This window comes from Mus caroli, unplaced genomic scaffold (assembly GCF_978045245.1).
Source record: "Mus caroli unplaced genomic scaffold, Mus_caroli_1 scaffold_4, whole genome shotgun sequence".
Lineage (NCBI taxonomy): Eukaryota > Metazoa > Chordata > Mammalia > Rodentia > Muridae > Mus > Mus caroli.
Window position 1 is genome coordinate 88667918 of NW_028227259.1, and position 27440 is coordinate 88695357.

At 40.5% G+C, this 27440-nt stretch overlaps 2 protein-coding genes across 3 annotated transcripts in view; one reads left to right on the forward strand and one right to left on the reverse strand.

Moving 5' to 3' along the window:
* Cenpc (centromere protein C) overlaps positions 1–8384 on the reverse strand; it is a 78809-nt gene extending 70425 nt beyond the window's left edge. The window contains exons 1-3 of one of the 2 annotated variants that reach the window (XM_085836804.1): positions 8023–8384; positions 4733–4776; positions 916–1007 (exon numbers count right to left, since the gene is read on the reverse strand). In XM_085836804.1, the coding sequence (XP_085692930.1) occupies positions 916–1007; positions 4733–4776; positions 8023–8040 (154 nt within the window). In that variant the 5' untranslated portion in view covers positions 8041–8384. Of the gene's footprint in view, positions 1–915; positions 1008–4732; positions 4777–8022 lie in introns of those variants that run through there. The other variant, XM_085836805.1, reaches the window with a different exon arrangement.
* A 6279-nt stretch (positions 8385–14663) lies between these two features.
* Stap1 (signal transducing adaptor family member 1) overlaps positions 14664–27440 on the forward strand; it is a 34257-nt gene continuing 21480 nt past the window's right edge. The window contains exons 1-2 of the mRNA XM_021163709.2: positions 14664–14860; positions 24681–24752. Coding sequence (XP_021019368.1) covers positions 14741–14860; positions 24681–24752 — 192 coding nt within the window. The 5' untranslated portion in view covers positions 14664–14740. The remainder of the gene's footprint in view (positions 14861–24680; positions 24753–27440) is intronic.

Here is a 27440-nt window from a genome sequence, read left to right on the forward strand (position 1 = left end):
TGGGGTATCCAGGACTTGCTATGGTGGGAGAATTGGGTTCTGATGATGCCAAGTAGCCTTGGTTTCTGTTGCTTATGTTCTTATGTTTGCCTCCTGCCATCTGGTTATCTCTAGTGCTACATGCCCTGGCTATGTCTGACTGGAGCCTATCCTTCCTGTGATCCTAGTTGTGTCAGAACTCCTGAGTCAAGCTGTCTCTATGATCCTGTGATTCTGGGATCCTGCGACCCTGAGATCCTGGGTGTATCTGAGCTCCTGGGAGTCAAGCTCCTTTTGGGACCTTGAGATCCTGGTGTGACCAAGCTTCTGGGATCCTGGGATCCTCAGATCCTGGCTGTGTTAGAGGGTCTGGGAGTGGAGCTGCCTCTGGGTGTTGTGGGGCTGGCTGCAGAGTTTGCGCCCAAGATCTGCTCAGGGTGCTGGCCCAGACAGACTGGAAAGAACCCATGCCACTGGTCTTGTGGAGTTCCTGCATGCCTGGATCCCGCTGGTCTCAATTACTCCCAGTGTTGGGGACAAATGTCGTGTCTTCCTCACCTCTGATCCTCTGATCCTGGACACTTTGGAGCGCCTGGGAGTAGAGCTACCTCTGGGTGTTGTGGAGCTGGCTGTGGAGTTTGCGTCCAAGGTCTACTCAACTGATTTTGGGTTTTCACATCAGGGAAATATTTTCTTTTGTGAAAAGTATGGATCTATGGAGTCCCAGATTACAGGAATCTAGTGTGAATTACACATGACCTATTCCTGTGGCTGTATCAGTATTCTTCTCGATATACCAAAAAGTACAAAAAGGACTATTTGTGTGTACTCAAAGTTATAAAGAAGTTGTTCTATATATATAAATGCTAACACATGTCTGATACATTTAACATTAGTGATAAATTTCTGTTTTCATCTATACCATCTCTGACATACCATCAAGAAATGAAGCCTTACTCTGATCTTCAAAACAATCTTGTAAGATTTCCAGCATGTTCTGGCCTTCCTTTGTATGAATGTTGGCTGCTCTAATAAAAAAAAGAAAAAGGAAATATATCATTTCTGTAAGATGTCTGTTATTCATATTATTGTTTGCTTGAAAATGTTAACCTTAAATAAGAAGAAATATCTCTACTATTTGAACACAAGACACTTGATAGTCTAAGAGCCCATCAAACCCATCCTATCTGTATACAATATTAAGAGAAGTCATGTAATTATCTACTCAAAGCTGAATATCTGTGTCAAAAATTGGTTCAGACAATTGCTACATTTCATAACAATTCCTGTTTTCAAAGAGACTAAATTGGTTCTGAATGTTTTGCTCTTGTTTTGGGATCTGAACCCAGGAACTCTGGCATCATAGGCAACTTGTCTACCACTGAGCTATAGTTACAGGCATGCATGCCTCTTTAATGAAGCCCTTACAGGCACCAGTCTCAACAGCTCCAAGAAAATATCTTCTCTGCAACTTTTCAAGTGTACTCTGTATTCAATAGTACTAATTTAATTAATCAGCAGTTTATGAATGAATAGAAATAGCTTAAATTAAATGTTGTATTGATTTAATTTTACCATATTACATATTTACTCATGTTATCCTGGTTCTATATGTACTCACTCATGTGTTTATGTTTAAAAATGACTATGTGATACTACCTTCTTCCAACCCTGTTTGTCTGCCTAAACACTTCTCAGTCTTCCAAATCCCCAATAGCCACATCCACGTTAGCGTCACTCTTGGGACTGGCCATGACCCTGACTGTGGTCTAGACACATTAAATGTAGAAACTGATTTTTCTGGAAGCTTAAAACTAAAACTAAAGCTGGGCAGTGGTGGCGCACACCTTTCATCCCCACACTCAGGAGGCAGAAGCCAGCCTGGTCTACAGAGTGAGCTCCAGAGCCGCCCAGAAGAGCCCTGTCTGGAAAAATAAATAATAACAATAATGAAATACAAATCAAAAATAACTGTCATGAAGTGTCTGGAAAATACTGCTGAGCTTTGCAAAAAAAATCACATGCTTCTAAGGCATCCTAAATCCCTCACAAATCCTTTCCCCCTAGCACTGCTGTAATTGTGGTTTTGTCTTTAAAACACTGCACTCCCAAGCTTGGTCACCAAGAGACTTTTCAGAGGTAAGAGTCCACTTGTTGTGTGGCCATGAAAAAGACTTAAAACTTTTAACTGGTTTAATCAGTGTGCTTGTCAGTAACTATCTTCCGTGGATCATTTCAGTTTCTTTTGTGTGTTATTCTGCCCAATGTATTGCCTCTGGAGGTTCAATATCACAACCAGAGGCAGGATACTGAACGGTTTGGTAACCATTCAGAAATACATCTACTTCTCTCTAACTGCCTTCATTCCTCATCATATCCTGTCGCTCCTAACCCATGTCCAGCAATTATGTCTTTCATTTCTAAATTTCTGTCATTTAAAAAATAAGCATTCATAGAAATAGAATTGTGTAGTATGAACTAGTTTGCCCTGACTCTTTTTACTCAGGGTAATTCTCTAGGAAGTAATCCATGTTATTGCATGAATGAATTTGTTCATTGCAATTATTGCTGGATAATATTCTATACTACGAATATATCACAGAGTTGAACCATTTCCCTGGAGGACATCTAGATTTCCTTCGGTCAGTATAATTTAGATACACACCTCTGAAAGGGGTTGAAAACTTTTGTTTAAAATTACTCTAAACCTTTATCAAAAGCACAAATTTTATATAATTTCTTACATGGCTAGCTGCACTTCATGGATAGCTAAATTATATAAAACTTTTATAACATAAACTGTCACTTTATTATCCTATTATAAGAAATAGTTTTACCCATTAAGTAACTTTACTAGTAATATAGAAAAAAAATCTTTCAAATAGGAATGCAAGTATTTTACAGTCCAAACTTATTGAAATAAGTAACTTCGTTAATATTACCATTCACTGCTATAAATAATTCGGTGTTCACTGAAATTAATAGAGGAGAAAGTGGGGGAAAGTCTCGAAGATATGGGCACAGGGGAAAAATTCCTAAACAGAACAGCAATGGCTTCTGCTGTAAGATCAAGAATTGACAAGTGGGACCTCATAAAATTGCAAAGCTTCAGTAAGGCAAAAGACACCGTCAATAAGACAAAAAGGCCACCAACAGATTGGGAAAGGATCTTTACCTATCCTAAATCAGATAGGGGACTAATATCTAATATATATAAAGAACTCAAGAAGGTGGACTCCAGAAAATCAAATAACCCCATTAAAAAATGGGGCTCAGAGCTAAACAAAGAATTCTCACCTGAGGAATATCAAATGGCTGAGAAGCACCTGAAAAAATGTTCAACATCCTTAATCATCAGGGATATGCAAATCAAAACAACCCTGAGATTCCACTTCACACCAGTCAGAATGGCTAAGATCAAAAATTCATGCGACAGCAGATGCTGGCAAGGATGTGAAGAAAGAGGAACACTCCTCCATTGTTGGTGGGATTGCAAGCTTGTACAACCACTCTGGAAATCAGTCTGGTGGTTCCTCAGAAAATTGGACATAGTGCTACTGGAGGATCCCGCAATACCTCTCCTAGGCATATATCCAGATGTTCCAACTGGTAATAAGGACACATGCTCCACTATGTTCATAGCAGCCTTATTTATAATAGCCAGAAGCTGGAAAGAACCCAGATGCCCTTCAACAGAGGAATGGATACAGAAAATGTGGTACATTTACAAAATGGAGTACTACTCAGCTATTAAAAACAATGAATTTATGAAATTCCTAGGCAAATGGATGGATCTGGAGGATATCATCCTGAGCGAGGAAACCCAATCACAAAAGAACTCACATGATATGTACTCACTGATGAGTGGATATTAACCCAGAAACTTAGAATACCTAAGATACAATTTGCAAAACACATGAAACTCAAGAAGAACGAAGACCAAAGTATGGACACTTCGCCCCTTCTTAGAACTGGGAACAAAACACCCATGGAAGGAGTTACAGAGACAAAGTTTGGAGCTGAGACAAAAGGATGGACCATCTAGTGATTGCCATATGCAGGGATCCATCCCATAATTAGCCTCCAAACGTAGACACCATTGCATACGCCAGCAAGATTTTGCTGAAAGGACCCTGACATAGCTGTCTCTCGTGAGGCTATGCCAGGGCCTGGCAAACACAGAAGTGGATGCTCACAGTCAGCTATTGGATGGAACACAGGGCCCCCAATGGAGGAGCTAGAGAAAGTACCCAAGGAGCTGAAGGGGTCTGCAACCCTATAGGTGGAACAACAATATGAACTAACCAGTACCCCCAGAGCTCATGTCTCTAGCTGCATATGTAGCAGAAGATGGCCTAGTCGGCCATCACTGGGAAGAGAGGCCCCTTGGTCTTGCAAGCTTTATATGCCCTAGTACAGGGCAACACCAGGGCCAAGAGGGGGGTGGGGGGATGGGGAACTTTCGGGATAGCATTTGAAATGTAAATGAAGAAAATTCCTAATAAAAAATTGGAAAAAAAATTCAGTGTTCAATGCTTCTTGTTCATGATTCTATGTAAGTATTTTTTCTTACTTCTACTAAGTTATTATACAACTTGTGTTAATATTTCTTTCTTATATAAAATAATTAAAAGACCAAACAATTAGTGGGCATAGAAACTAATCAGTCCAAGGTAACAACCTTTTTATCTTCCAATCCATTTTCTAAAGATGAAAATAAGTCACCTTAAAAGTTCAAGTATAAAAATGTTACCTGGAAGGCCGGCAAAATCTTCTGTGGTAGTTCTTTAGATGATCCTGAAAGAAAAGTTAACTATCAATTTTCTTAAAATATAATCAAATACAACTCATCTTCAAATAATTCCAGTACAATACATAATTAATAAGAGAACATATTTTCATGCACTCATTTGACAAGTGTCTATCAACTGTCCAGTATAATACTATAAAGCACTCTAGAAGCAGGCAAGATGACTAAGAAGGAGCTTGCCACCCATATCCCAAGCTTTAAGCCCTGGAAACTGAAAAGCTTCGGCAAGGCTAAAGATGCCATCAATAGGACAAAATGGCAGCCTACAGAATGGGAAAAGATCTTCACCTACACTACAGCTGACAGAGGACTAATATCCAAAATGTAAAAAGAACTTGAGAAATTAGACACCAACAAACCAAATCACCCAATTTAAAAATAAGGTACAGAGCTAAACAGAGAATTCTCAATCTCTTAATGGCCGAGAAGTGCTTAAAGAAATGTTCAATGTCATTAATCATCATGGAAATGCAAATCAAAACGACTCTGAGATTCCATCTTACACCCATCGATGACTAAAATAAAAAACTCAAGAAATAGCACATGCAGCCAGGCGTGGTGGCGCACGCCTTTAATCCCAGCACTCAGGAGGCAGAGGCAAGTGGATTAGGCAGGTGGATTTCTGAGTTCGAGGACAGCCTGGTCTACAAAGTGAGTTCCAGGACAGCTAGGGCTACACAGAGAAACCCTGTCTCGGAAAAAAAAAAAAAAAAAAAAGAAAGAAAGAAAGAAAAAAAGAAAGAAAGAAAAAGAAAAAAGGAAAGAAATAGCACATGCTGGCAAGGAAGTGGAAAAAGAGGAACTCCATTGCTGGGCGTGCAAAACCATTGCAACCACTCTGGAAATCAATGTGTTAGTTTCCCAGAAAACTGAGAATAGTTCTACTCCAAGACCCAGCTATATATGCCACTCCTGGGCATATACCAAATGATACCCCCATCATACCACAAGGACACTTGCTCAACTACGTTCATAGCAGCTTTACTCATAATAGCCAGAAACTGGCAACAACCTCAATGTCCCTCAACTGAAGAATGGATAATGAAAATGCTGTACATCTACACAATGGAATACTACTCAGCTACTAAAAACAAAGACATAATGAAATTTACAGGAAAATGGATGGAACTAGAAAATATCTTAAGTGAGGTAACCTTGACCTAGAAAGACAAGCATCGTATGTACTCATAAATGAATATTAGCCATAAAGTACAAAACAAACATGCTACAATCCACAGACCAAAGAAACTAAGTAATAAAGAGCGCCCAAGGGAAGATGCATGACTCACTCAAAAGGGAAAATAATATAGAGGTGGATGGAGGCAGGGAATTGGGTGGGAGAGGGGATGAGGAGAACAGGAATGGGGATTGGGTATGGGGAGAGGGGAGGTTGCAGAGGGTTGGCTGGAAAAGAGAACAGAAATTGGTGGGGGGCATCTCTGGGGCTAGCTAGAGAACTGGGGAGGGGGGCACACAACACTCCCTGGAGTCTATGGGGGTGACCCTAGCTGAAACTCCTAGTAGTGGGGTATATGGAAACTGAAGTGGCCACATCCTATAGCCAGACAGGACCCCTAGTGGAATGATAAGGATACCAACCCATTCACAAAACCTGAAATTAGCCCTGCCTACACAAGATGTACAGAGATAAAGATAGAGTGATGGAGCAGAAATTGAGGAAACAGCTTACCAATGACTGGCCCAACTTGAGATCCACCACATTCAAGAGAGCCAATCTCTGACACTATTATTAGTACTCTGCTATGCTTGCCAACAGAGCCTACCATAACTGTCTCCTGAGAGGCTTCATCCAGCAACAGAGGGAAACAGACTCAGAGATCTCAGTCAAATATCAGACAGAGCTCAGGGACTCTTGTCTAAGAGTAAAGGATAGAATGAACCAGGAGGTGCTACACACACTCCAGTGAAAGTCTGCTTGGCAAGCCGAGAGGCCTGGAAACACTCACAAGGCAAAGAGTTTCAAGGAAATCCAACCTCCTGGTACCTTGGTATTCTCATAACCCGTATACTCATACCCTATCCCCACATTAGTCTGGTGTATGGATCCACGTGTTCTCTTTTAGTATTATTTTATTATAAGTGCCTTTAAAGATTATGAGTTCTGACATAGCTAAGCCTTCGCCAGTGTTCTGACATCCCAGAAAATCCTTGAAGCCGACAAACTTAGAATTCAGTAGGAATTCAGTAAGAAGGTTATCTATTCAGTAACATTCAAATTTACTTCTAATTCACAATAGCCTAGCGAATAGGTGGGTTTACCATGAAAGAGTTAGGGAATCCCCTGAGACAGGTTTCTTCCACTAGGCCCCAAAGAAACAACATAATCGGGCATTTACTAAGAACACACCGGTCTCCCTTCTTAGTGGCAGCAGTCTGGTCCCTGCCTTCTTTTGATGTATATATTCCTTATGTTTTGACAGATGTGTCTCGCCTGGTTTCTTGTTATTCTTCTGTATAAAAAGTTCGATGCTTGACTAAACTGTCTTTTCATACACGTTAAGCACGCATAAACACACACACAACTACATGATAGAAACCATCAACGAAGGTTTTCTTTCAAAGATAAATTGAACTGCTTGCTGGGTTAGAGAGGAAATAGGGCATAGTAATCATACAAAACTTGGAATGAATATCAAGTGTGTCAAGTGACATAAAGTGGCAAGTCGTGGCCCACATCAAACATTCAAAGCTGGCACCTTTTAAAATATGGTTGCCTTGTATAAAGCTTTATCATTAACGGGTGTCCCATAAATATTAGACTCTTCACATAAAATAGTATTTCGAAATTAATACTCGAGGTTTTCCAGACCATCAAGACACAATAGTCATGTGTATTTGAAAGACGGAAAAACGGGAAAAGGCTGAAATGTAGAAATGAAGAAATCTCTTCAGAGGGGAGAAAAAAAAAAAAAAAGCAGGCACGGATGGATGAGCTTATGCCGTGAACCAGTAACAGTCCAGTTACTTCCGCTACCGGTACACCAGCACACCTGATTTGTTACCTGTGCAGCTTTTAAGCCACCCCAGACAAGCCCCACCCCACCCAGACAGGCGGGACTAGGCACCCGCTACCCGATCCCTCCGCACCCCACAAGCCGCACGCAGACCCTGCCTCACCCCACCCCACCCCACCCCGACAAGCCGGAGATGCACCCGGTCGAGCACAGGGCGAGCGACGCATCGCGGCAGGCCCGACCCAGACCCGCACTTACCAGATGGAACGAGGCCATGGTTCCGGCCCACTAGGTCAAACGGAGGCCTGAGAGGGAAACCCAAGCTGGCCAGGGTTCCAGGAGAGTAAGATTGCGGACGGAGGCGTCCCCAGAGCTGCGCGACCCGCACTTAACACTCGGCCGTAAATAAACAACAGCGACCAAGAAAAATAAATGAATAAAAGTCAAACGAGCCACGCCTGCGCACAAGCCTAGCTTAGCCGGCCGTTAATTGGCGTTTTTTAAAGACTCCGGCTCTTGTTCCCGCCCATTCGCCTGTTACTCACCTATCAACCCGCCTTTCTCAGTTCGCCCCGCCCTCCTGCCCAGCGCGCCTTGCCCTTCCGCCCGCGTCTCAACCTCCCACTCATCGCCCCGCCTCTCACCCGTCGCCTCGCCTCTCACCCGTCGCCACGCCTCTCGCCCTTCGCCACGCCTCTCACGCGTCGCCTCGCCTCTCGCCAGTCTCCACGCCTCTCACCCGTCGCCACGCCTCTCGCCCTTCGCCACGCCTCTCACGCGTCGCCACGCCTCTCGCCAGTCTCCACGCCTTTCACCAGTTGCCACGCCTCTTGCCCTTCGCCACTCCCCTCGCCGGTCGACTCGTCCCTGCTTTTTTGTGGACTCTCCTGTTCTCCTACTTTCTTCAGACAGTTTGTTTCGTCTATGGCTGCTCGTATTTAGAAAGCAGGTGTTGAGCACCACCTGTGCTCCTTGAGATAAATGTATAATACATCCCAGCAGTTCTATTACGGATTAATAGGTAATACTAAAAAAGGATTACAGGTAGAAATTGCTGGCGTTTTGAGCAGAGTACACTACGCAGATTCGTCAGCTGCATCTATACAGTATCTCTGAAAATAGTAATGATATTCTTTTTTCAAGTATTTAAAAATTATTTATGAAGCAAAGGCATAAATTATATATGCATATCAGTAGAAGGAACATCATCTTTTTAAGAGAAAGTGACTGCTTCTGTCTTATGCGAAAATTAAGGTAATGACCCCGATTGAAAAACAAGAAAAATAGACCGATGTGTATTTTGTCCTGTCCACGTGACTCTAGGTCGCAGCCTGTAGCTGCTCTATTTCCTTAGGAGACAGAATGCCATACATACATACATACATACATACATACATACATACAAAAAAAGAGAGTCTGCAGCGATGGAGCGATGGCTCAGTGGTCAAGAGTGCTTGCTGCACTTTTAAAGGAGCAAAGTTCTATTCCCAGCACCCACAAAGCAACTCAACCATTTGTAGCTCCAGTTCCAGGGGATCTGACACCCTATTCCGGCCTCAGCTGGCAATAAGCACGCACGTGATGTCCTCGCAGACCAGCAGACAAAACAATCATACCTATAAAGTGAATAAATCTCTTTTTAGTGTAGATTATTTTAGAATGATGGGGCTCCATATGAGCTGAATGTGCTCATGATTGCCGCGACGCTTGCCCGACTCGCCAGTCATATCCGCCAGAGGGCCTCAGAGGTGCTGCAAACTTACTTATTAATCATAGTCTCCAATGGGAAGCTACAGAGTCCAGGCAAACTGTACAACAGCTACGACTCGATAAATCTCAAAGAGGAGCCAGCGACCCTGGCGGCTGAAACAGAGGCTTTCTCCTGCGTTGAAAATCATTTTGAGACAGTTGTCCTCAGTTGCAACACGGCACTTTGTGGGAATTTTGAACAAGACCTGTGACCAAAATGAAAGGGCAAGATGCTTGAGTTGCTCAACATGCAGACACTGTTTGCTGAAGAAGCAGTTGAGAGTGAATCGACTCTAGAGAATCACATCAAAACGTTCAGAGTAAACATGGTTTTTTTGCTTTGATGCCTTTGGAACCAACAAGCATCAGCAAGCTGTTGCTGTCCAGGAGAATAAACAAAGTTGGCAGTGAGGGTTTGAGTCTCTCAGCTGCTCAAGACACAGAGAGACCAGTCCTAATACAGAGGGTGTGAACTCTCAGGTAGGTGATGGCATCCAGGATGACTTGCAAGTTGACGCCTTTCCACCTTCCTCCGAATTGTGCTGATGCAGCCCAACCTGGAATAGTTGAAAATATTCTGCCCCGCTCCCCACAGAGGATGAAGCTCTAGAAAGTCCAAGTGGAAATTCCAGAAAGGTATCATCAGAAGAAATACTGAGGATGATCGAACAGGACAGCCAGTGGGGCCTTTTGTCGTCAAAATGCTAACATCCCACAGGGAATGAGGAGAGGAGAGCAGAGCCCACCAGGCCGAACACATCTGATTTCTAAAACCCTCATCAAGTTCACAGCCCAGGGCATAAAGGGGAAAGTGTGCTGGGACCTGAAACTCCCACTCCACCCCCCAACCCCACCCCTGCACATCATGAAAACCAACCTGCTGGAGCACTTTACCTGCCTAGCTTATAGCAACGACCACTCACAGAGCATAATATCCGATTCTGTGAAGGCAACAATCACTGCGTGTGTGGTTACCCTTGCCTTGCGCATAAAAGACTTCCAGATTTCCCTGATAGTGTTACAGGCGAAATGGCACACTATGTCCTAAATTTGGATCATCTGCACTTGTTCATTCAAAATGACCCTAGAGGGTTTTCGGAGGGGAAACAAGGAAAGGGGTTATAACATTTGAAATGTAAATAAAGAAAATATCCAATAAAAATATTTTTTTAAAAAAAATGACCCTAGAAAACCGTAAATGATAAAATGCCAAACTTCATCTCATAGGTAGTACATAAAAATAAAAGTGTGTTAAAGAGAGAAAACACAAAGAAAAACTGCCAGCAACCTTATGGGGCAGAAATTGTAGCTGGATTAGGGGAGATTTTATTATATTGAAAAATACATCGAGAAGAGCAAATGTAATCTCATTATGGGACACTTCTGGTATTACAATAAAATTTCAATAATTCTATAGCCAATGAAGGAATGTATTATCAATGAAATGATCAATTAAAAAGAATGTAATCAGTCATTCCCATTAAAGCCCATGCGCCATCCAGCATTTAACAACTTAGACAATCTTGGAAGGAATGGTAAAACAGTGGCTCTGGGGCAGGTTTAGGGGACCAGGGTCAAAACAAAACAAAAAAAAAAAAAAAAACAAAAAAACAGTGCAATTAAAGCCACACTAAAGCAGTTATGAGGCAAATCGAAAAATTAGGAACCTGATAATAATGTTGGCCTCTAAAAACATAAAGGAAATGCAATCAGGAAGTCACCAGAGTTACAAAACTGCCACCTCACGGAAGGCTCCGTGAATACTAGGCCACACCAAGGCTGACCACCTCATACCTAACACGATGCACACCAGTGCAACTGATGTCCCCTGGCTAAGTTGTCAGCATCCATGAAGCTAGTGACCAGACACTGTACCCTCCCACTCTGTTACCATGGAAAAGTCAGACACGCATGACTCATCCCTGCCCTTTATTTGGGAGGAAAAAAAAACCAAAGGCAGCAGTAAGAAATGTTTCTGCTTCTCTTCTGCCTTACCAATCATATTGATTCTTGCCAACCATATTGATTCTTGCCAATCATATTTGGAAAGATATTAGAGAAATGCAGAAGGGTTTTTTTGTTTTGTTTTGTTGTGTTGTGTTTGGGGTTTTGGATTTTTAGGGTTTTTTTTTTCTGGTTTTTGTTTTGTTTTGTTTTTCTCATTTCAGCTTCTACAGTAAAGAGCCTCACACTGGGAACAGGGGAGATGGCTGTGAAACAGTGAAGCATCAATCAACAGTTTCCTCCAGCAGGACCAACTAAATGATCTCAAAGGAAACATAAAGACTTGAATCTTGTATATGTTGAGTTTGTAGTGGTAAAAATTTATTTTCTAAAAATTTGACTCATACAATAATATAACTATTATTCTAGTCCCAAAGTATCTATTATTCTGAATTCTTAGTTTCTGTTAAAGCTAACTTTAGCTTGTGATTGACCCGATTTGGGAACTGGGGTTCTGGATCTATTTGCCCTCTGGGTTAGACTTTTCAACACCTGAGGAAACAACGTAACGGGGAAGGGTTTTATTTTGCTCACCGTTTCAGAAGTGTCAGCTCATGATAACAGAGGGGAAATGGCAGCAGACACACATACCACAGAAGCCAGGGAGCAGCCACACCCCCTTTTATTCCATCCTGGGTCCTTGGTATGTGTGAGGGAGTCGTCCCCTCTTGGTTAAGCTTCCCTTTGGTTGTCCTCATAGACATATCCGGTAGTGTTCTTTACTAATCTAGGTGCTCCGCAACCCGCTGTCAATCAAGAATCACCACCTCAGCTGGGTGTGGTGGTGGACATCTTTGATCTCAACACAAGAGAGAGTTCAAGGCCACCCCCTGGCTTACAAAGTACGTTCCAAGTCAATCAAGTTGCATAATGAGACCCTGTCTTAAAAAGGGGGAAAGGGAAATCCATAACCTCCCATATATATATATATATATATATATATATATATATATATATATATATAACAAGATACATTATAAAATAGTAGGAACATATAACTAAGAGGAGCTCTCAGCAGCTAAGAGTAATTCTTCATTCAATACTTAAAACGCTAAGGCTAGCAAATTAAATTCTTAAACAGTGATTCTTCCTCTTTTTTTTCTGACCCAAATACTTCAGGAAAGCATGTTTTGATTTTTTAAAAAAAAGGCTCACTGTGTCAATAATTATAGGGTAAAGGGCAAGGGAAGAAACCCGACAATGAGTACCTAGGAATCCCTGGGATCCTATTACAACAATTTTCATTTTCTCTACTGAAAATACTTTTATCCTACCAGAGTCAATAAGACTGGAACTGAGACTGTGTGACTTGCAATTCATTCAAGTATTCCAACTTGTGGATAAAATTAAAGCTGTTTTTTTCCCAGTTATGTGTTGTAAACACATACGCATGCATACACACCACACACACATGCACATATATATTTATTTTTATGTTTCATATTTATATGCAATATATTTTATATGTGAAACATTTATATATTATATATTGTTTTCTATATTTATACATGTTATTTATTTATTTATTTATTTATTTATTTATATGTTTTTCAAGACAAAATCTCTGGCTGTCCAGGAATACATTTCTAGGCCAGACTGGTCTGAACTGAGAAATTTACCTGCCTCTGCATCCCAAGTGCTGAGACTAAAGGCAAGTATCACCATGCCTGGCAACACGATTATATTCAACTCAATTTTCTTTTAAATATATTGAAACACTGTGATGCATGTGATGATAAATCAGTAAGTAGTAAGGGCCACAAATTTGGAAGTACCGGATGAGGACATTTCTATCCATACTTTCTGGCTTAATCAGTATAATACGTTAATAAAGTAATTCTTCCCAATAACAGATTTCACCAGGCTCTTGAAGGATAAGTAAGAATTCACCAAGTAGATAACGAAAAGAAGGGTGTGAGAGCACACAGGAGGAGCTGTCAGAAGGAGGGCCAAGGGCTTTGAGACGTCGAGGAGCAAGTGTAAGGACTGGAGCAGAAGGTACTTGCTGGGGAAGGGGCTTGGTTTCTTGCCAGTGCAATAAATAGTGTTCAATAAAAAGTGAAAGGAAGACCCTCAGAATCTGTGAGGATCGATCAGACCAACCAAGAATGAAATTTTGAAATTTATAAGGTTTGGGGAGATGACTGAAGAAGAAATATTTGATTCTTGGTACATTGAGGATTAATGTTATTTACAAATCAACAGATCAAGAGAGTCTACATGGTTTGATGAACTGGGTTTAATTTAATTAATTAATTAATTTATGCATTTACTTATTTATTTATTGCTTACTTTTAAAATGGACACTAAGGGACATACTACCAAGCTCATTGCTTGAGCCCCCACATATTAGAAGAGAACCAATTGCCACAAATTGTCCTCTAAGCTCCACACATGCACTGTACCATGTGCACACTTGACCCTACCTGCATATTAGCACACACAAACACACAAACACACAAAGTAAATGTCAAAACATCAAAAATATTCTTTTCTGTATTTTTCTGTAAGTCATCTTTCTCTTCTAAAGCTCTCTGGCGACAGCTAGGTATGATGACATAAATCTTTAAGCCCAACACTTTGGAGGCAGAAGCAAGTAGACCTCTGTGAGTCTGAGACCAGCCTGGTCTACACAGTAGAATTTCAGGCTAGCCACGGCTACAAAAATGAGACCATATTTTTAATTAAAAAAAAAACACTATTGGATATATAACCAATAGGATCAATACAAAAATATTCAATGAAGAATTTTTTAATGGATACAGTTTATTTAAGTCACATATCTTCGAAATAAAGGCAGAGAGCAATCAACGAAAATGAAAGCTGGAAAAGCTAAGTGTGTCGTTGGTGTCGCTCCAAAAGTCTCTCACCATGCCTGCACCTGCTCCTTTCATCATTAGGAGATGGTAATCTGCTGTTTATTTTGTTACCATAAACCTAAGCACATGAAGTTTACACAGCAGGCGCCTTTTAAAAGTTGGTCTGTGCCTGATCTTTTTTACTTCACAAAAACTGAAGGGGGGAAAGTGTGTGTGTGTGTGTGTGTGTGTGTGTGTGTGTGTGTGTGTGCGCGTGTGTGTCCTGTTGGTGGAAGGGTTGGTGGTTAAAAAGCGAGTTGAGACTTCCTCTTTGAACAGTTGCCTTTCCTCTCAACACTACGGAGATTTCGTTTTGTTTGAGGCTGGATAGAACTGAAAGCAAGCCAGACTCCAAAGCAAAGGGTATGATGGCTAAAAAGCCCCCGAAACCTGCCCCTCGCAGGATCTTCCAGGAAAGACTGAAGATCACTGCTCTGCCCCTGTACTTTGAAGGATTTTTACTGGTCAAACGGTCTGATTACCAGGTAAGTGTGTAGACAATAATTGTAACCCTGAACATTGGCACTTATCATAAAACTTATGTCATGGCAACACGATGCGATGAAGCCTCCTTGTTTCTGTTTGGGTTATACTGTCTTCCTTGAGTTAGAAGAATGATTCTCACTTTGAATTAATGCACGGCTTTATACACACACACACACACTCACACACACACACACACACACACACACTCACACACACACACACACACACACACACACACATGTATTGTAAGGTTTCTAATATTTAGCCATAATCTAAAAATTCAGTGAAATTTCCAAAAGAGTCTTTTAAGCATCCCAGAAGATTTTGGCTTTAAAGATGAGTGTTTTATATGTTTTATAAGCATAGCTTACTGCTATGCTTCAGTGGTGAGGAATCGCATGATGTTGAGGTGATTTAATGATAGATAACAACCTACTACTACTCTAGTTACAATGGGGCTTATAATGACCACGTTGTAAGAAATGCTAAACTTCCATAAGATTGTGAAAATTTGATATTGACTTAATATTGTTTCATTACACATTCTGAAAATACTGTTCACAATGCTTATTTTAAAAGAATATTTAAGGTGTTATTGTAACTAGTGAACACATTAAGGTTTTTTTTTCAAAAGTACATTTGCTCTAAGAAAACTCACAAAGTATTTCACATACTTTTTATGTAAAATCTTAAACTACAGTTATAAAAATGTATTTGCCTTTAAAGTTGTAATTGTGGACAACATAAAATTGATTAAGGAAGTAAACATGAAATTATGTTACTAAAGAAGTAAAGAAGCCACTGGTGTAGGTATGGCATTTTCATATTGACTGAAGTTAGCCAGGTTCTAAATGTTTTCAGAAGTAGCAGTGGGTGTTCAATGAAAATGATAAGGCAAGGTTCAGAGGAGTCAATAACAGTCATGGAAAAGTTCTAAATATGAAAATACTCTACTTGTAAGGTCATTTGCCATTTGAAAGTCAGGTTGTGACTCTTGCCGTGGCTGTTAAATTTGCAAATTTAAAACAGTAAATTGGCAAACTATATTCAAATATTATTGTTGTTGTTGCTGTTATTGATTCTTCACAGGTCTACAAGGTTTTACTTCACCAGAAGTGTGCAACACCTAGAAGTAAATTTCTAGGTGGTAATTTAAATTTGGTCTTTCTCTGATTCTCTTCCCAAAGTGTTTATAGTAACTGGGTCTATTACCAAGATCCTTCAATTGTTTAAAGAAAAAAATCCACAATTTTAGAATACCAGTAAACCATGTCTTCACTTGATATTTCTTCTACATACAACTGTCAATTGTCACCCTCTTAGGGTGACCTTAGGAAAATTCCTCCATCCCCTGAACTCAGTTTATTCAACTGTTAAAAAAAAAGTAGCCAAAGGATACTACTTGCTGTGATGTAATATGTTATTATTTATTTTGTACTCTTCATTATGTCTGGGATAAGTAGATGCAGTGCTGAATCAAGTTGTGTTTCAAGCAACATTGATTTTACACGTTGCATTCAACAAACGTTAAAAGAGGCTTAGCTCGGTGGGAGTCATGACTGTTTTCTTTTTATCTAACTCCTCTTCTGGTTTTGCTTAGAAAGCGTGTTTTAAAATAGGATGAATTATGAGAATTAGGGATATATAGCAAGGTAATGTAAATAATTGTGAAACTCGTGTATATGAGAAAACCAGTTTGTTTTTCCATTTGAATTTATTACCAAGTTTCTTTCTCTCATGTGTCAATCAAAGAGGAACCAGAGGGTGACAATGACAATGTAAAGGGTGGCTGGAAAGATGAAAACCATAACTACAGGCTTCATTCACACTTCAGAGTCATTTTCTTCTGGTTTACATAGATGTTTGCTAATGTCCTAAAGTCAGGTTGAGGTCTACAAGTAAAATTGCTCAAAGGAACACCACAGGGCTCAAAGGTTTAAATATAGAAGCAATGAGAAAAACGGTAAAGGAAATAAGTGGGGTTTCTGTACAATTGGCAGCCAATTCCAGGGTGCATTTAGAGCAAGGTGAGCTGGGAGAGCTATCACCAAGGATCTGTTGTGCGATGGGATAAAGGACGATAGGACGCTAGGCAGGATGCTGAGCTCCCGCTGAAAAGAATTCAGAAGACTGAGCTGGAGAAAATGTGGTTCAAGGACAACATGCTCAGAGATTACAGGTCGAGAGGCTCTTGTTACAAGGCTTTTTGTTTGGGGATTGTTTGTTTGTTTGCTTGTTTGCTTTTCCAGATCATTGTTCTTAAAGATTTATTTATTTATCTTATGTATATGAGTACACTGCAGCTGTCTTCACACACAACAGAAGAAGGCATCAGATTCCATTACAGATGGTTGTGAGTCACCAATTGAACTCAGGACCTCTGGAAGAGCACCACTGAGCCATCTCTGCAGCCCTTTCCAGATCATTTAAAAAGAAGTTACAATGCTCCACTGCCAGGGAAATACACAATATATGATGATTTTAATGCACTTCTAGAAGGACTCTGAATTTCGGGCCAATAATCTATGAAAAGTATCTTTGAAGGGAAAGATTTGGGAAGTTTCATTTGAACTGCAGCATTAGGAATTTAGGTTCACCAAGAAGATGTATTCAATAATTTAAACACAATCAAATACAAAATACATACATTTTATAAATTGGGGTTAAAAAAAGGCAAACTTTCCTGAAACTTTAAATACAAGAAGGTTTGGGCAATAGCGCCTTGTTCTTTCCGTCTGTGATGTGCATGGCTTACACTGTTACACTGTTAAAAAGTGTAATATGTCCTCTTTGCCTTTGTGATCACCATAATGTAACAAAGTATCACTTCTCTGTCCTCACACTTACGAAGACTTTTGTGTCCCCTTGCATTTCCTGAAACACAAACTGCACATTTTAAAATAGCATATCTCTTCCAGGAAAACATTTTGAACATAGCTCTCTATGGTGAGAATGTGAACATATGCACCTCTGTACTAATATTCTATGTAATTTATTGAATATATGCATCTTTTAGAGTCAGAATGCCAATGATCAGCTTTGGCATCCATATGGTGGGTAAACTGAGGCAGGCAGCCATTGGTAGTCATAGTCAGTGCTTATTGCTGCTTACGGGGGTGGGGGGTGGATCCAGTTATGTACAGGGCCTGCTGCCTAAGGCAGCAGTGATTAGAGAAGTTACTCAGCAGAGTTTTCTCTGAGGGAATAAAGCTTAATTTCCTGGGGCTGAAACTCCCTGGGGCAAGAGGAAAAACTGTGATCTTTTTTAACATCTTGGAGCCAGTGAGAAAGAGAAGGAAAAGAGGAAATACACACACACACACACACACACACACACACACACTCAGAGAGAGAGAGAGAGAGAGAGAGAGAGAGAGAGAGAGAGAGAGAGAATGAAGCAAAAGGCAGAGTCCAATAACTTTATTCACACAAATATATACATACATGCAGATATACACACAGGCCTATAGACAGATATATACACATTCACACATAGAATGGTCAGAGCAAACCTCAGGCAAGTGGGCTCCAATCATTTCACACATAGACATGCGTACATATATACACCCAATTGGTGGATGGAGCAAGCTCCAATACACATACCCAGACAAGCTTTACATATATACATACATACACATAGTTGATGTGTGGAAGGAACAATGTTCCAGCCCCCATTCACACAAATCTTACACATACACATAAATATGCATAGTTGATGGATGGAAGGAACAATGGCCCAGCCCCCACACCTTATTTTTTCTTCTACAGTTTATATATCCCAGCAAAAATCTTTCAAACAGTACAAAATTACAATGTGATTACATTTTGAATTTTTTCTAATGAATAATTATGAAAAAAAAAACCCAACGTGTTCTCCAATACCTTTCCAAGAAATAACAGGTAAAGAAAAGAATTATTCCCCTAAAACCCACGTACATTCATAGCTAAGAAACTTGTATAGATTAACAAAGTGTAAATAAGCAAGGTTGTTTTCTCAGCCAGTTTCTCTTCCTTGAAGGGCGCAATTTGCTGTTACAAAGAAAGGAGTAATTGTTTTCTTATTTGTCTTTAAAAGTAACCTGCAAGAATCTTAGAAGAATCACAAGTCTGAACTTTTATATAAAAAATCAGTCATATCTCCCTTAAATTCTCAGAACGCATATCTTGTCACCAGCAATTCTTAATAAATCATATCAGGAAGCTGAAGGAAAAAATGAGTATAAGAAATTGATCATCAGTGAGAGTCCCCTCATCCAGTGCTGCCATTGTTCTTGTTCCCTGATCACAAAAGGTCCCTAGCTTAACTATAAAAGTGTGCTTTTTTAAGAAGAAAGATGCCGGGAAGTCAGTCAAAAAAAGACAAAGACCCAGTAAACAAATCTGGTGACAAGGCCAAAAAGAAGTGGTCCCAAGGCAAAGTTCGGGACAAGTTGAACAATCTCGTCCAGTTTGACAAAGCTACACACAACAAACTCTGTCAGGAAGCTCCCAGCTATAAGCTTATTAATCTAGCCATGGTCTCTGAGAGACTGAAGATTCGCAGTTCCTTGGCCAGGGCAGCCCTTCAGGAGCTACTTAGTGAAGGATTTATCAAGCTGGTTTCAAAGCACAGAGCCCAAGTCATTTACGCCAGAAACACAAAGGGTGGAGATGCCCCAGCTGCTGGTGAAGATGCATGGACAGTTAAGTCAGCTGTGCATTTGGGAAAATAAAACTTTATTGAATTGAGAGAGAGGGGAGAGAGAGAGAGAGAGAGAGAGAGAGAGAGAGAGAGAGAGAGAGAGAGAGAGAGAGAGTTTCTGAACTTCAAGTTGTTTTCTAAGACATTTTTTCTTTTTTACATCAGAGCCAGTAGTAAAAAAATCTCAACCTAGCTTCACTAACAATTTTATTTTTCCAAATGTTTTCTAAGGGTGGTGGTCCCTGCTGATAACCTACATCTCTAAGTTCTTCTCTAGAACGGTGATAGAATCATAATCTGCTCCAGCAGCAATGCCTGAGAGAGATCAATCATTATTATTCTGAGTGCCAAAAATACTGCCAGCAAGAGCCTCAAAGCCCCCTTAGAGTTTTCATATAATTCTTAGATTAAGAGGGATGTGAGGGCAGCAAGCAGAACAGGACTTCATCTTTGCCATCTCACTCAGATGAGAATATAAATCACTTCATTTAAAAAAAAGGGGGGGGGGCTGGTGAGATGGCTCAGTGGGTAAGAGCACCCAACTGCTCTTCCAAAGGTCCAGAGTTCAAATCCCAGCAACCACATGGTGGCTCACAACCACCCGAAATGAGATCTGACGCCCTCTTCTGTTGTGTCTGAAGACAGCTACAGTGTACTTGCATATAATAAATAAATAAATCTTTTTTTTTAAAAAAAAAAATGCATTCCAGGGGATGGGGAGATGGCACTGGCTGTGCTTCCAAAGGATCCAGGGTCAATCTCCAGCCCCCACGTGGTGGCTCATAACCATCTGTAACTATAGAAAGCAATAGCTATCGTCTGGATTCTCTACTTCTGTTCTCTGTGGTATGGATACTGAAAAACGCAAAATACCTGTCAATCCTGTGAATATCAAAGCAATAAACTCTTTTGTTCTTGTTCAAGTGGTGACCATGTAACGTATGCTATGTTCCAGCTCCTATGTTCTTATATCATGATCATACCGAATCACCAGCAACTCTATGAAGCAATAGCAAGTCTTGATTCTCTATTTGTATTCTCTGTCTCCGACCACTAAAATGTCACACAGTATGCACAACATTAATTGTTATTTGGTGGTTTAAACAATATCCCAAAACCAATAAGTAATCACTACTATCTATTTCCAAAACCAACAATCACTATGGAGGGAGCCAGACTGACGCAAGACTTTCTTCAGGGCCTTGATTAAGGAATAAAGGGAACTTCGGTTCTGTGTCCTCCTCCAGGAGTAGGCGTGGCAAGTTCAGTCTAGGGCTGGAGCCAGTGCCTCAGAAGAGTCAATGTTGCAGCTTCTGTGACTCCTCCCCCTTGGTTTTGGTTATCAGTCCTAAGGCTTGTATATCTGAGGTATCGCATGTTTTCTTTGTCTGACTTAGCTCTCTGCTGACCCTGGCCGTTGTTCCCCTGTAAAGAGTATATATGATGCTGTACTTCTTAATAAACTTGCTTGGCAAAAGTGCTCAACTTATCCAAGATCCCCTGGTCCCAGCTACTGTTTGTGTCTTCATGTCTTGTCTTTTCCAGTTCTTATCCCTCCTGTTTGACACCTCACAGACCAGGACCCTTACATCTGCTAGTTCCAGTCATCACTACATGAAGATGCTCCACGAGCTGCTGTCCCTCTCTCTTCCCCCAGCTCTAAATGATCATAATCTTCCATTGTAATTTTCCTTCTCCCAAGTTTTAAACCAACAGTCTCAGGAATTGCCTAATTACGGACCCATTCGTTATTTCTATAACTAATAAGGTCTATCAGCGTTTGAGTTTAATAGTGGGCCTCAGCTGCTAATGCTTCATCCTAGACTAAGCTACTACTGGTCACCGACTCTGCTTGAAAGGCCCAAGCCTATGCTTCTTAGAGGCTCTTCGCTACCTGGCAGGAAATAGAGCTCTCCCAGCTGACAAGGCTAAGGGAAGACAGGAAGGGCTGAGCTAAGCCTCACCTATTTGATACAGCCCTACTTGATTCTGAGATCAGCCATTCTGGAATATCAGTTAGTGAAGGCTTTATGAAAGAGTGTTAAGAATGTGGCAAAAAGGTCAAAAAGGGGGTGGAGGAGGGGCCTATCATAGTTAAAAAGAAACTTGGTGTCCTCTATGAACAGAAGGAAGGATATTTCTGACAGAGTCAGTCACCAGTACTCATGAAGCCTTTAGATTTCAGGAACCTCTTTGCTCAGTTTTGTAAACTGTCCTTCAGGAAGGATCTTTTGACTGACCCAATAGTTGCATTCACAGCTCTATTACAAGTCGTAGTCAGCTCTGAGCTACGCATTGACTTGGAGTGGGAGCCTACAATTGCCCCTATAGGCCTATCACATGTCACAGTCAGCTCTCAGTAATGAGTTGACAAGTGGAAAGACCACCTACCATGGGCAAGGATACCTCTTCCCAAGTCCCAACTCTGTACTTGGGGTAGATAACTTCAGTAATATTAACATTTGATTTAAACTTGACCATATGCACATACCACTGAAGTATAACTTCTATTTTTTTCACCATAAGGTGAATCTATTTTACATGCTTTTTTTAAAGATTTATTTATTATTATACATAAGTACACTGTATCTGACTTCAGACACACCAGAAGAGGGCGTCAGATCTCATTACAGATGGTTGTGAACCACCATGTGGTTGCTGGGATTTGAACTCAGGACCTTCGGTAGATTAGTCAGTGATCTTACCAGCTGAACCATCTCTCCAGCTCTTTTACATCTCTTTTTAATTTTGACTAGGTAACATGCTTAGGTAAATATGGCACAAGCAGAAATTTATATTAATAATATGCTTACTAAGGATGGAGAGATGGTTCAGTGGTTAGGAGCATTTACTGCTCTCACAGAAGACCTGGGATCAGTTCCTAGCATCAACACCTACATGGTTGCTCACAACCACCTTTAACTCCCGATCCAGGGGATCAGACCCACTTCTTGCCACTGTGGGCTCCTGCACACACATAGTGAATATAAACTCATTAGGCACGTGTGCACGCGTGTGTGCGCGCACACACACACAAACATACACACTAAAAATGACACAAGCATGCTTACACATTGGGCTTCACTCTCTTTTAGAAAATGTTTAAGTGTCTTGTTTTTGAGATTTACTTTTAATTATGTATATTTGTGGGGGGGTGGTTGGGGAGGTATGTCCATTATGGATGTTGGGAACTGGATCATGACTTCTGGAAGAACAGTAAGCTGGCTTGTTTCTTGTTTGCATCCTTCCTTACACCCTTCTGTCTTTCCTTCCTTCCTTCCTTCCTTCCTTCCTTCCTTCCTTCCTTCCTTCCTTCCTTCCTTTTGCTTTTGATTGCTGTTGTTGTTGATTTTTATTTTCAAGGCAAGGTTTCTTTATGTAGCCCTGGCTGTCCTGGAACTTGCTCTGAAGAGCAAACTGGCCTTGAACTCAGACATCCGCCTGCCTCCTGAGCACTGGGATTAAAGGCGTGCTCCACCACCTTGGCTGTCACCACCACCCAGTCAATAAGCATTCATAATTACTGTACATCTCCCAGTCCATTTCTGTTGATGTTCATAAAGCGTGTGAATGAAGCCTGGGCAGGATGTAAAGATACACACTTTTATTCCCAGCAGACAGGACAGGACACACGGAAGCCTGGTTTATATAGTGAGTTCTAGAAGAGCCAGAGCTACCTAGTGAGACCCTGTCTTATAATAATAATAATGATAATAATAATAATAATAATAATAAATGAAGCTTGAGTCAAGTGAAATGGGAGTCTGTCTAACTAGGTTATTTTTAAAATGTTTAAATTTAGAACATTATTTGTAAAGAACTCATGGAAATGTGATCCTATTAATAATTAAACATTTACTTAATGAATGAAATATGTTCTTTAAACTTCAACTATTAAATTATTTTTATCATCAATTTATTTATCCCCTTAGTCTAAGTTAGTAATAAATACTATTTAAGGAACACAATCTAAGCAAGATGTCCTCTGCTAAGTATGTTAACTTTACATATTTGCTCAGTCCTTTCATCTCCCATAGAGAGCAGATATATACGACCTCTGATATGGCCCTGTCACTCGTGCAAGCTTCCACTAACGTTGAATAAATAGTTTAAAATTAACAGGAAGAGTTCCAGAAATGACCTAGTTAAGAGCAAGTCAAACATCAAACTAAGATAAGTTTGAGAAGGATTTACCTAAGAATTGACTGCAGGGCTAAAAAAATGGCTCAGTGGTTAAGAGCCTGGGTTGCTTTGCCAGAGGCCCTGGTTCAGTTCTCAGCACCTCTAAAGTATCTTACAACTGTCTTTAGTGCCAGCTCTAGGGGATTCAATGACCTCTTCCGATTTCCAGGGAAAACAAACACACGTGTGTTGCTGATAAAATGCATGCAGGAAAAATACTCATACATATAAAATAAATTTATCAATTTTTCTAATTAACTGCAAAGTAAAGCCATTAAAACATGGGTGAACGTCATTTAAGAATGTCATATAATGATTACATGTATGGCAATTTAAAAAACTATGGGAAAATTCAATGAATAACAAGATGCACTGGAATGCACCATTAATCCCAGCACTTGGGGAGCAGAGGCAGGAAGATCTCTGTGAGTTCAAGACCAATATGATCTACACAGCCATTTTCAGGGCAACCAGGGCTATTTATTAAGATATTGTCTCCAAAATTTAAAAAAGAACAAGAAAAGAAAGAAAGAGATGAAGGAAGGAAGGAAGGAAGGAAGGAAGGAAGGAAGGAAGGAAGGAAGGAAGGAAGGAAGGAAGGGAGGGAGGGAGGGAGGGAGGGAGGGAGGGAGGGGGAGGGAGGAAGAAAAGAGGTGTGTGTGTGTGTGTGTGTGTGTGTGTGTGTGTGTGTGTGTAAATGGCTCAGTGATTAAGAGCACTTTCCAGCACCCACATCAGGCAACTCACAACCTCTTGTAATTCCAGTTCCCAGTGATTCAACTCTTCTGGCCTCCCTGGTTACACAGGAGCACACACATATACAAATAAAAGATAATGTTTAGGCAAAATGTGAAAGATAAAGAATAAATTTTTATCATACAATCGCAAAAGATAAAACAGAAAGCATAAAACGTTGACTATGCCTTTGTGAACTGGTGTTTCTTTCTTTTCCCCAGGAGTACAAACACTATTGGACAGAGCTGAGAGGGACCACACTGTTTTTTTACACTGACAAAAAAAGCACAATCGTAAGTAGATCAGTTGCCACCTAGTTCAGCCTTTCAGTAGGCCCTTGGCATATAACTCATTATCCCCTTTTCCTATCATCCCCAAATGAAAGTATTCACACATGTAAATCTGAGGGGCCTATCAAGTCCCTGGACAACTCAGAGGGTTTTTGCTCATGTTTTTAACTTTTTGTTATTTCTTCCTGGCCTAGATAATAAAGAATTACTTCAGAAGTAGAAATCTTAGATACCTTCCCGCTATAACCTGCTTAATGCAAAGTGATAGCTTCTATTTCTTGTAACTGTGGAATACTACTATGTTATGGAATGCAATTGTAATCTGAAAGGAACGAGATGATTCCCATAGCATTGGAGCATACGATGCTACAATTTAATTTTCCCAGACAAAAACATACCCTCTAGAAGTAGACTTCTAAGAGAAAAAGGAGGAGGAGGAGGTGGGGAGGAGGAGGAAAAGGAGGAAGTGATAATTAATCCTTTAAAGAGTAAGCTTGTTTTAAATAGTGTACTACAACTGTGCAGTGATGTCAAGAAAGCAAAGATCCTGGTCAAAACCTTGTGTGATTCACAGTAACTAGTAAAGCATTTCAGGGGAGTACAACTTGGTGATTAGGAACCTGGTATGCCCAGAAAGATTGCCTAGTTTTTCAGTGCTAGCCCTGCTATTGGTAACTGTGATATTGAGATAATTACCTAACCTCTCTATGAGTCATTTCATATAAAGGGGCACATTAGAAAACAGATGACATCTCAAATTGGGCAATTTGAAGAATGTCATTAGAAATATGTAAAGCAGTGGGCAGAATATAGAGAAGTCACACACTTAGCTCTCAGGCTAAAAATAATGCCACATTACCACATGAGGCATGAGAGGAAAGAGTGGGAGAGCTCATACTTAAGGGTTAAACATGACATTTGATTGAAGGAACAGCTACATAGGGCACTAAACCATCTTCCTGCCTTAGTCTCCTGGGTGCTAAGATTGAAAGCATGCATACCACCAGGTACTGTGGGATAGCTAAGTCCTAGATTAAGTTGCAGTCAGAAATGGCAGGTCTGTGAAAGGAGGTCCCTTAATCATGACATTAAAAAGCCCCAGCTCAGCTCATACAATCTTCCTCCCTCAGGAGACTCTGAGCCATTAGACATCCTAAGTTGTATTTTAAGTTTAAATTACTGCACTTAAGAGATCTTTAAGACAAAATACCTCTAACCTGTAAGCCTCACTTACCCAAGGGCAAATAACTTCCTGCAATGTTGAGGGCTGTTTTCACGAAAAGTCATAAGCCGTATGTTTTCACTTCTGTTAACCAGTTTGCTTACCCTCGACTGCACAGGATGTATGTTAGGATGTACACTGGGATGTAAAAAGGACGATAGGATGATTGGACAAATGCAGGAAGTGTGTAGTCTTGCAAGTTTTGCCTTTATAAGTTCCTGGCTGATGTAATTCTACATCATACACTGGAATCTGGGTATGGACCTGGCCAGTATTTAATAAAGTTTGCATCAAATTTGGCTAAGAAATTGTGGTAGTGGTCTTATTCTCATTTGGTGATATTAACAACTACTTAACCCCTATTTATAAATGAAAACTGTCAAATTTAAGGATTAAGAAATTGTAGAGGATCATACATACCTGGCAGGGTTGACACCATCATCACCAAGGTTGGTTTTCCAAGGACAAGTCTTCGTCATTGTATTCTAGATGTGTTAACCCTTATAATTTCCCCAAAGGTGCAAAATGTGTGGAACAGACTTGCATAAATTGTGTTAGTGAAGAACTGAATACACATTTTCCTCTGAAAACATTTTTTATACATATACATGAAAGAAATTGTACAAGATGGTATCACTAGTAAAAGGGGGTATAATCCAGGTATGGCCTTAGAGCCTGTATTTTTAGGCACAGTGCCACAAAGAGGTCACAGCAAAAGGCTCTACAGTTGTCCACCTACCAATGTTGTTAAAGAGGATGAAAAACACTTGGGGAAGTTTTCTGGGTGATAGTCTCAGAAGAAACACCAGAATAGAGCAGCTGAGAGCTGAGAGCTGGTCTATTTGTGTGGTCTACAGAAGGGAACAATATAAAGCTGTTTTTACATGTCTAAAGGACTTAGAGGGTGTCATGTGGAAAGGTCATTGAATTTGTTTAGTGTTATTCCAGAGAAAAGAAGTCAGGACCAGTGGATGAGAAGTAGCTAGAGGAAAACTTTGGCTCAAAGCACAGAACACTTAGTAGGGCTGCTTCCACAATGTGACTTCAGTGTTATTATATATGTTCAAGGCTTGAGGTCAGCACGGAGAGCAGATCCAATCAGCTGGGTTGGACAGATGACATTTCACGCTCTTCTCAACCTACAGTTAAAAACAGAAGCTTCGAGTCCTTTTCTGTAATTGGTGTATCACGCTCTGTTTATTACAGCAAAACTCATTGAGATTAATATAGACATAGCCAGAGCATTTATTAGAAGAAGGGCTGCCTCTGGGACAAGCAACACGCTAATACATTGCACTCATTTGTAAGTGGCCTAGCAGTTGCCAGAGTATGAACACCCCTGCCATGATTGATTCAACCTATCACTGGGACTGTACTAAGCACGGTGTGTGAAGAGATGCACAGCAGCACTGCTGCACAGTATTAATGCCACAGAAAACAAAGATGGAAATGATGTGGACATTATAGAC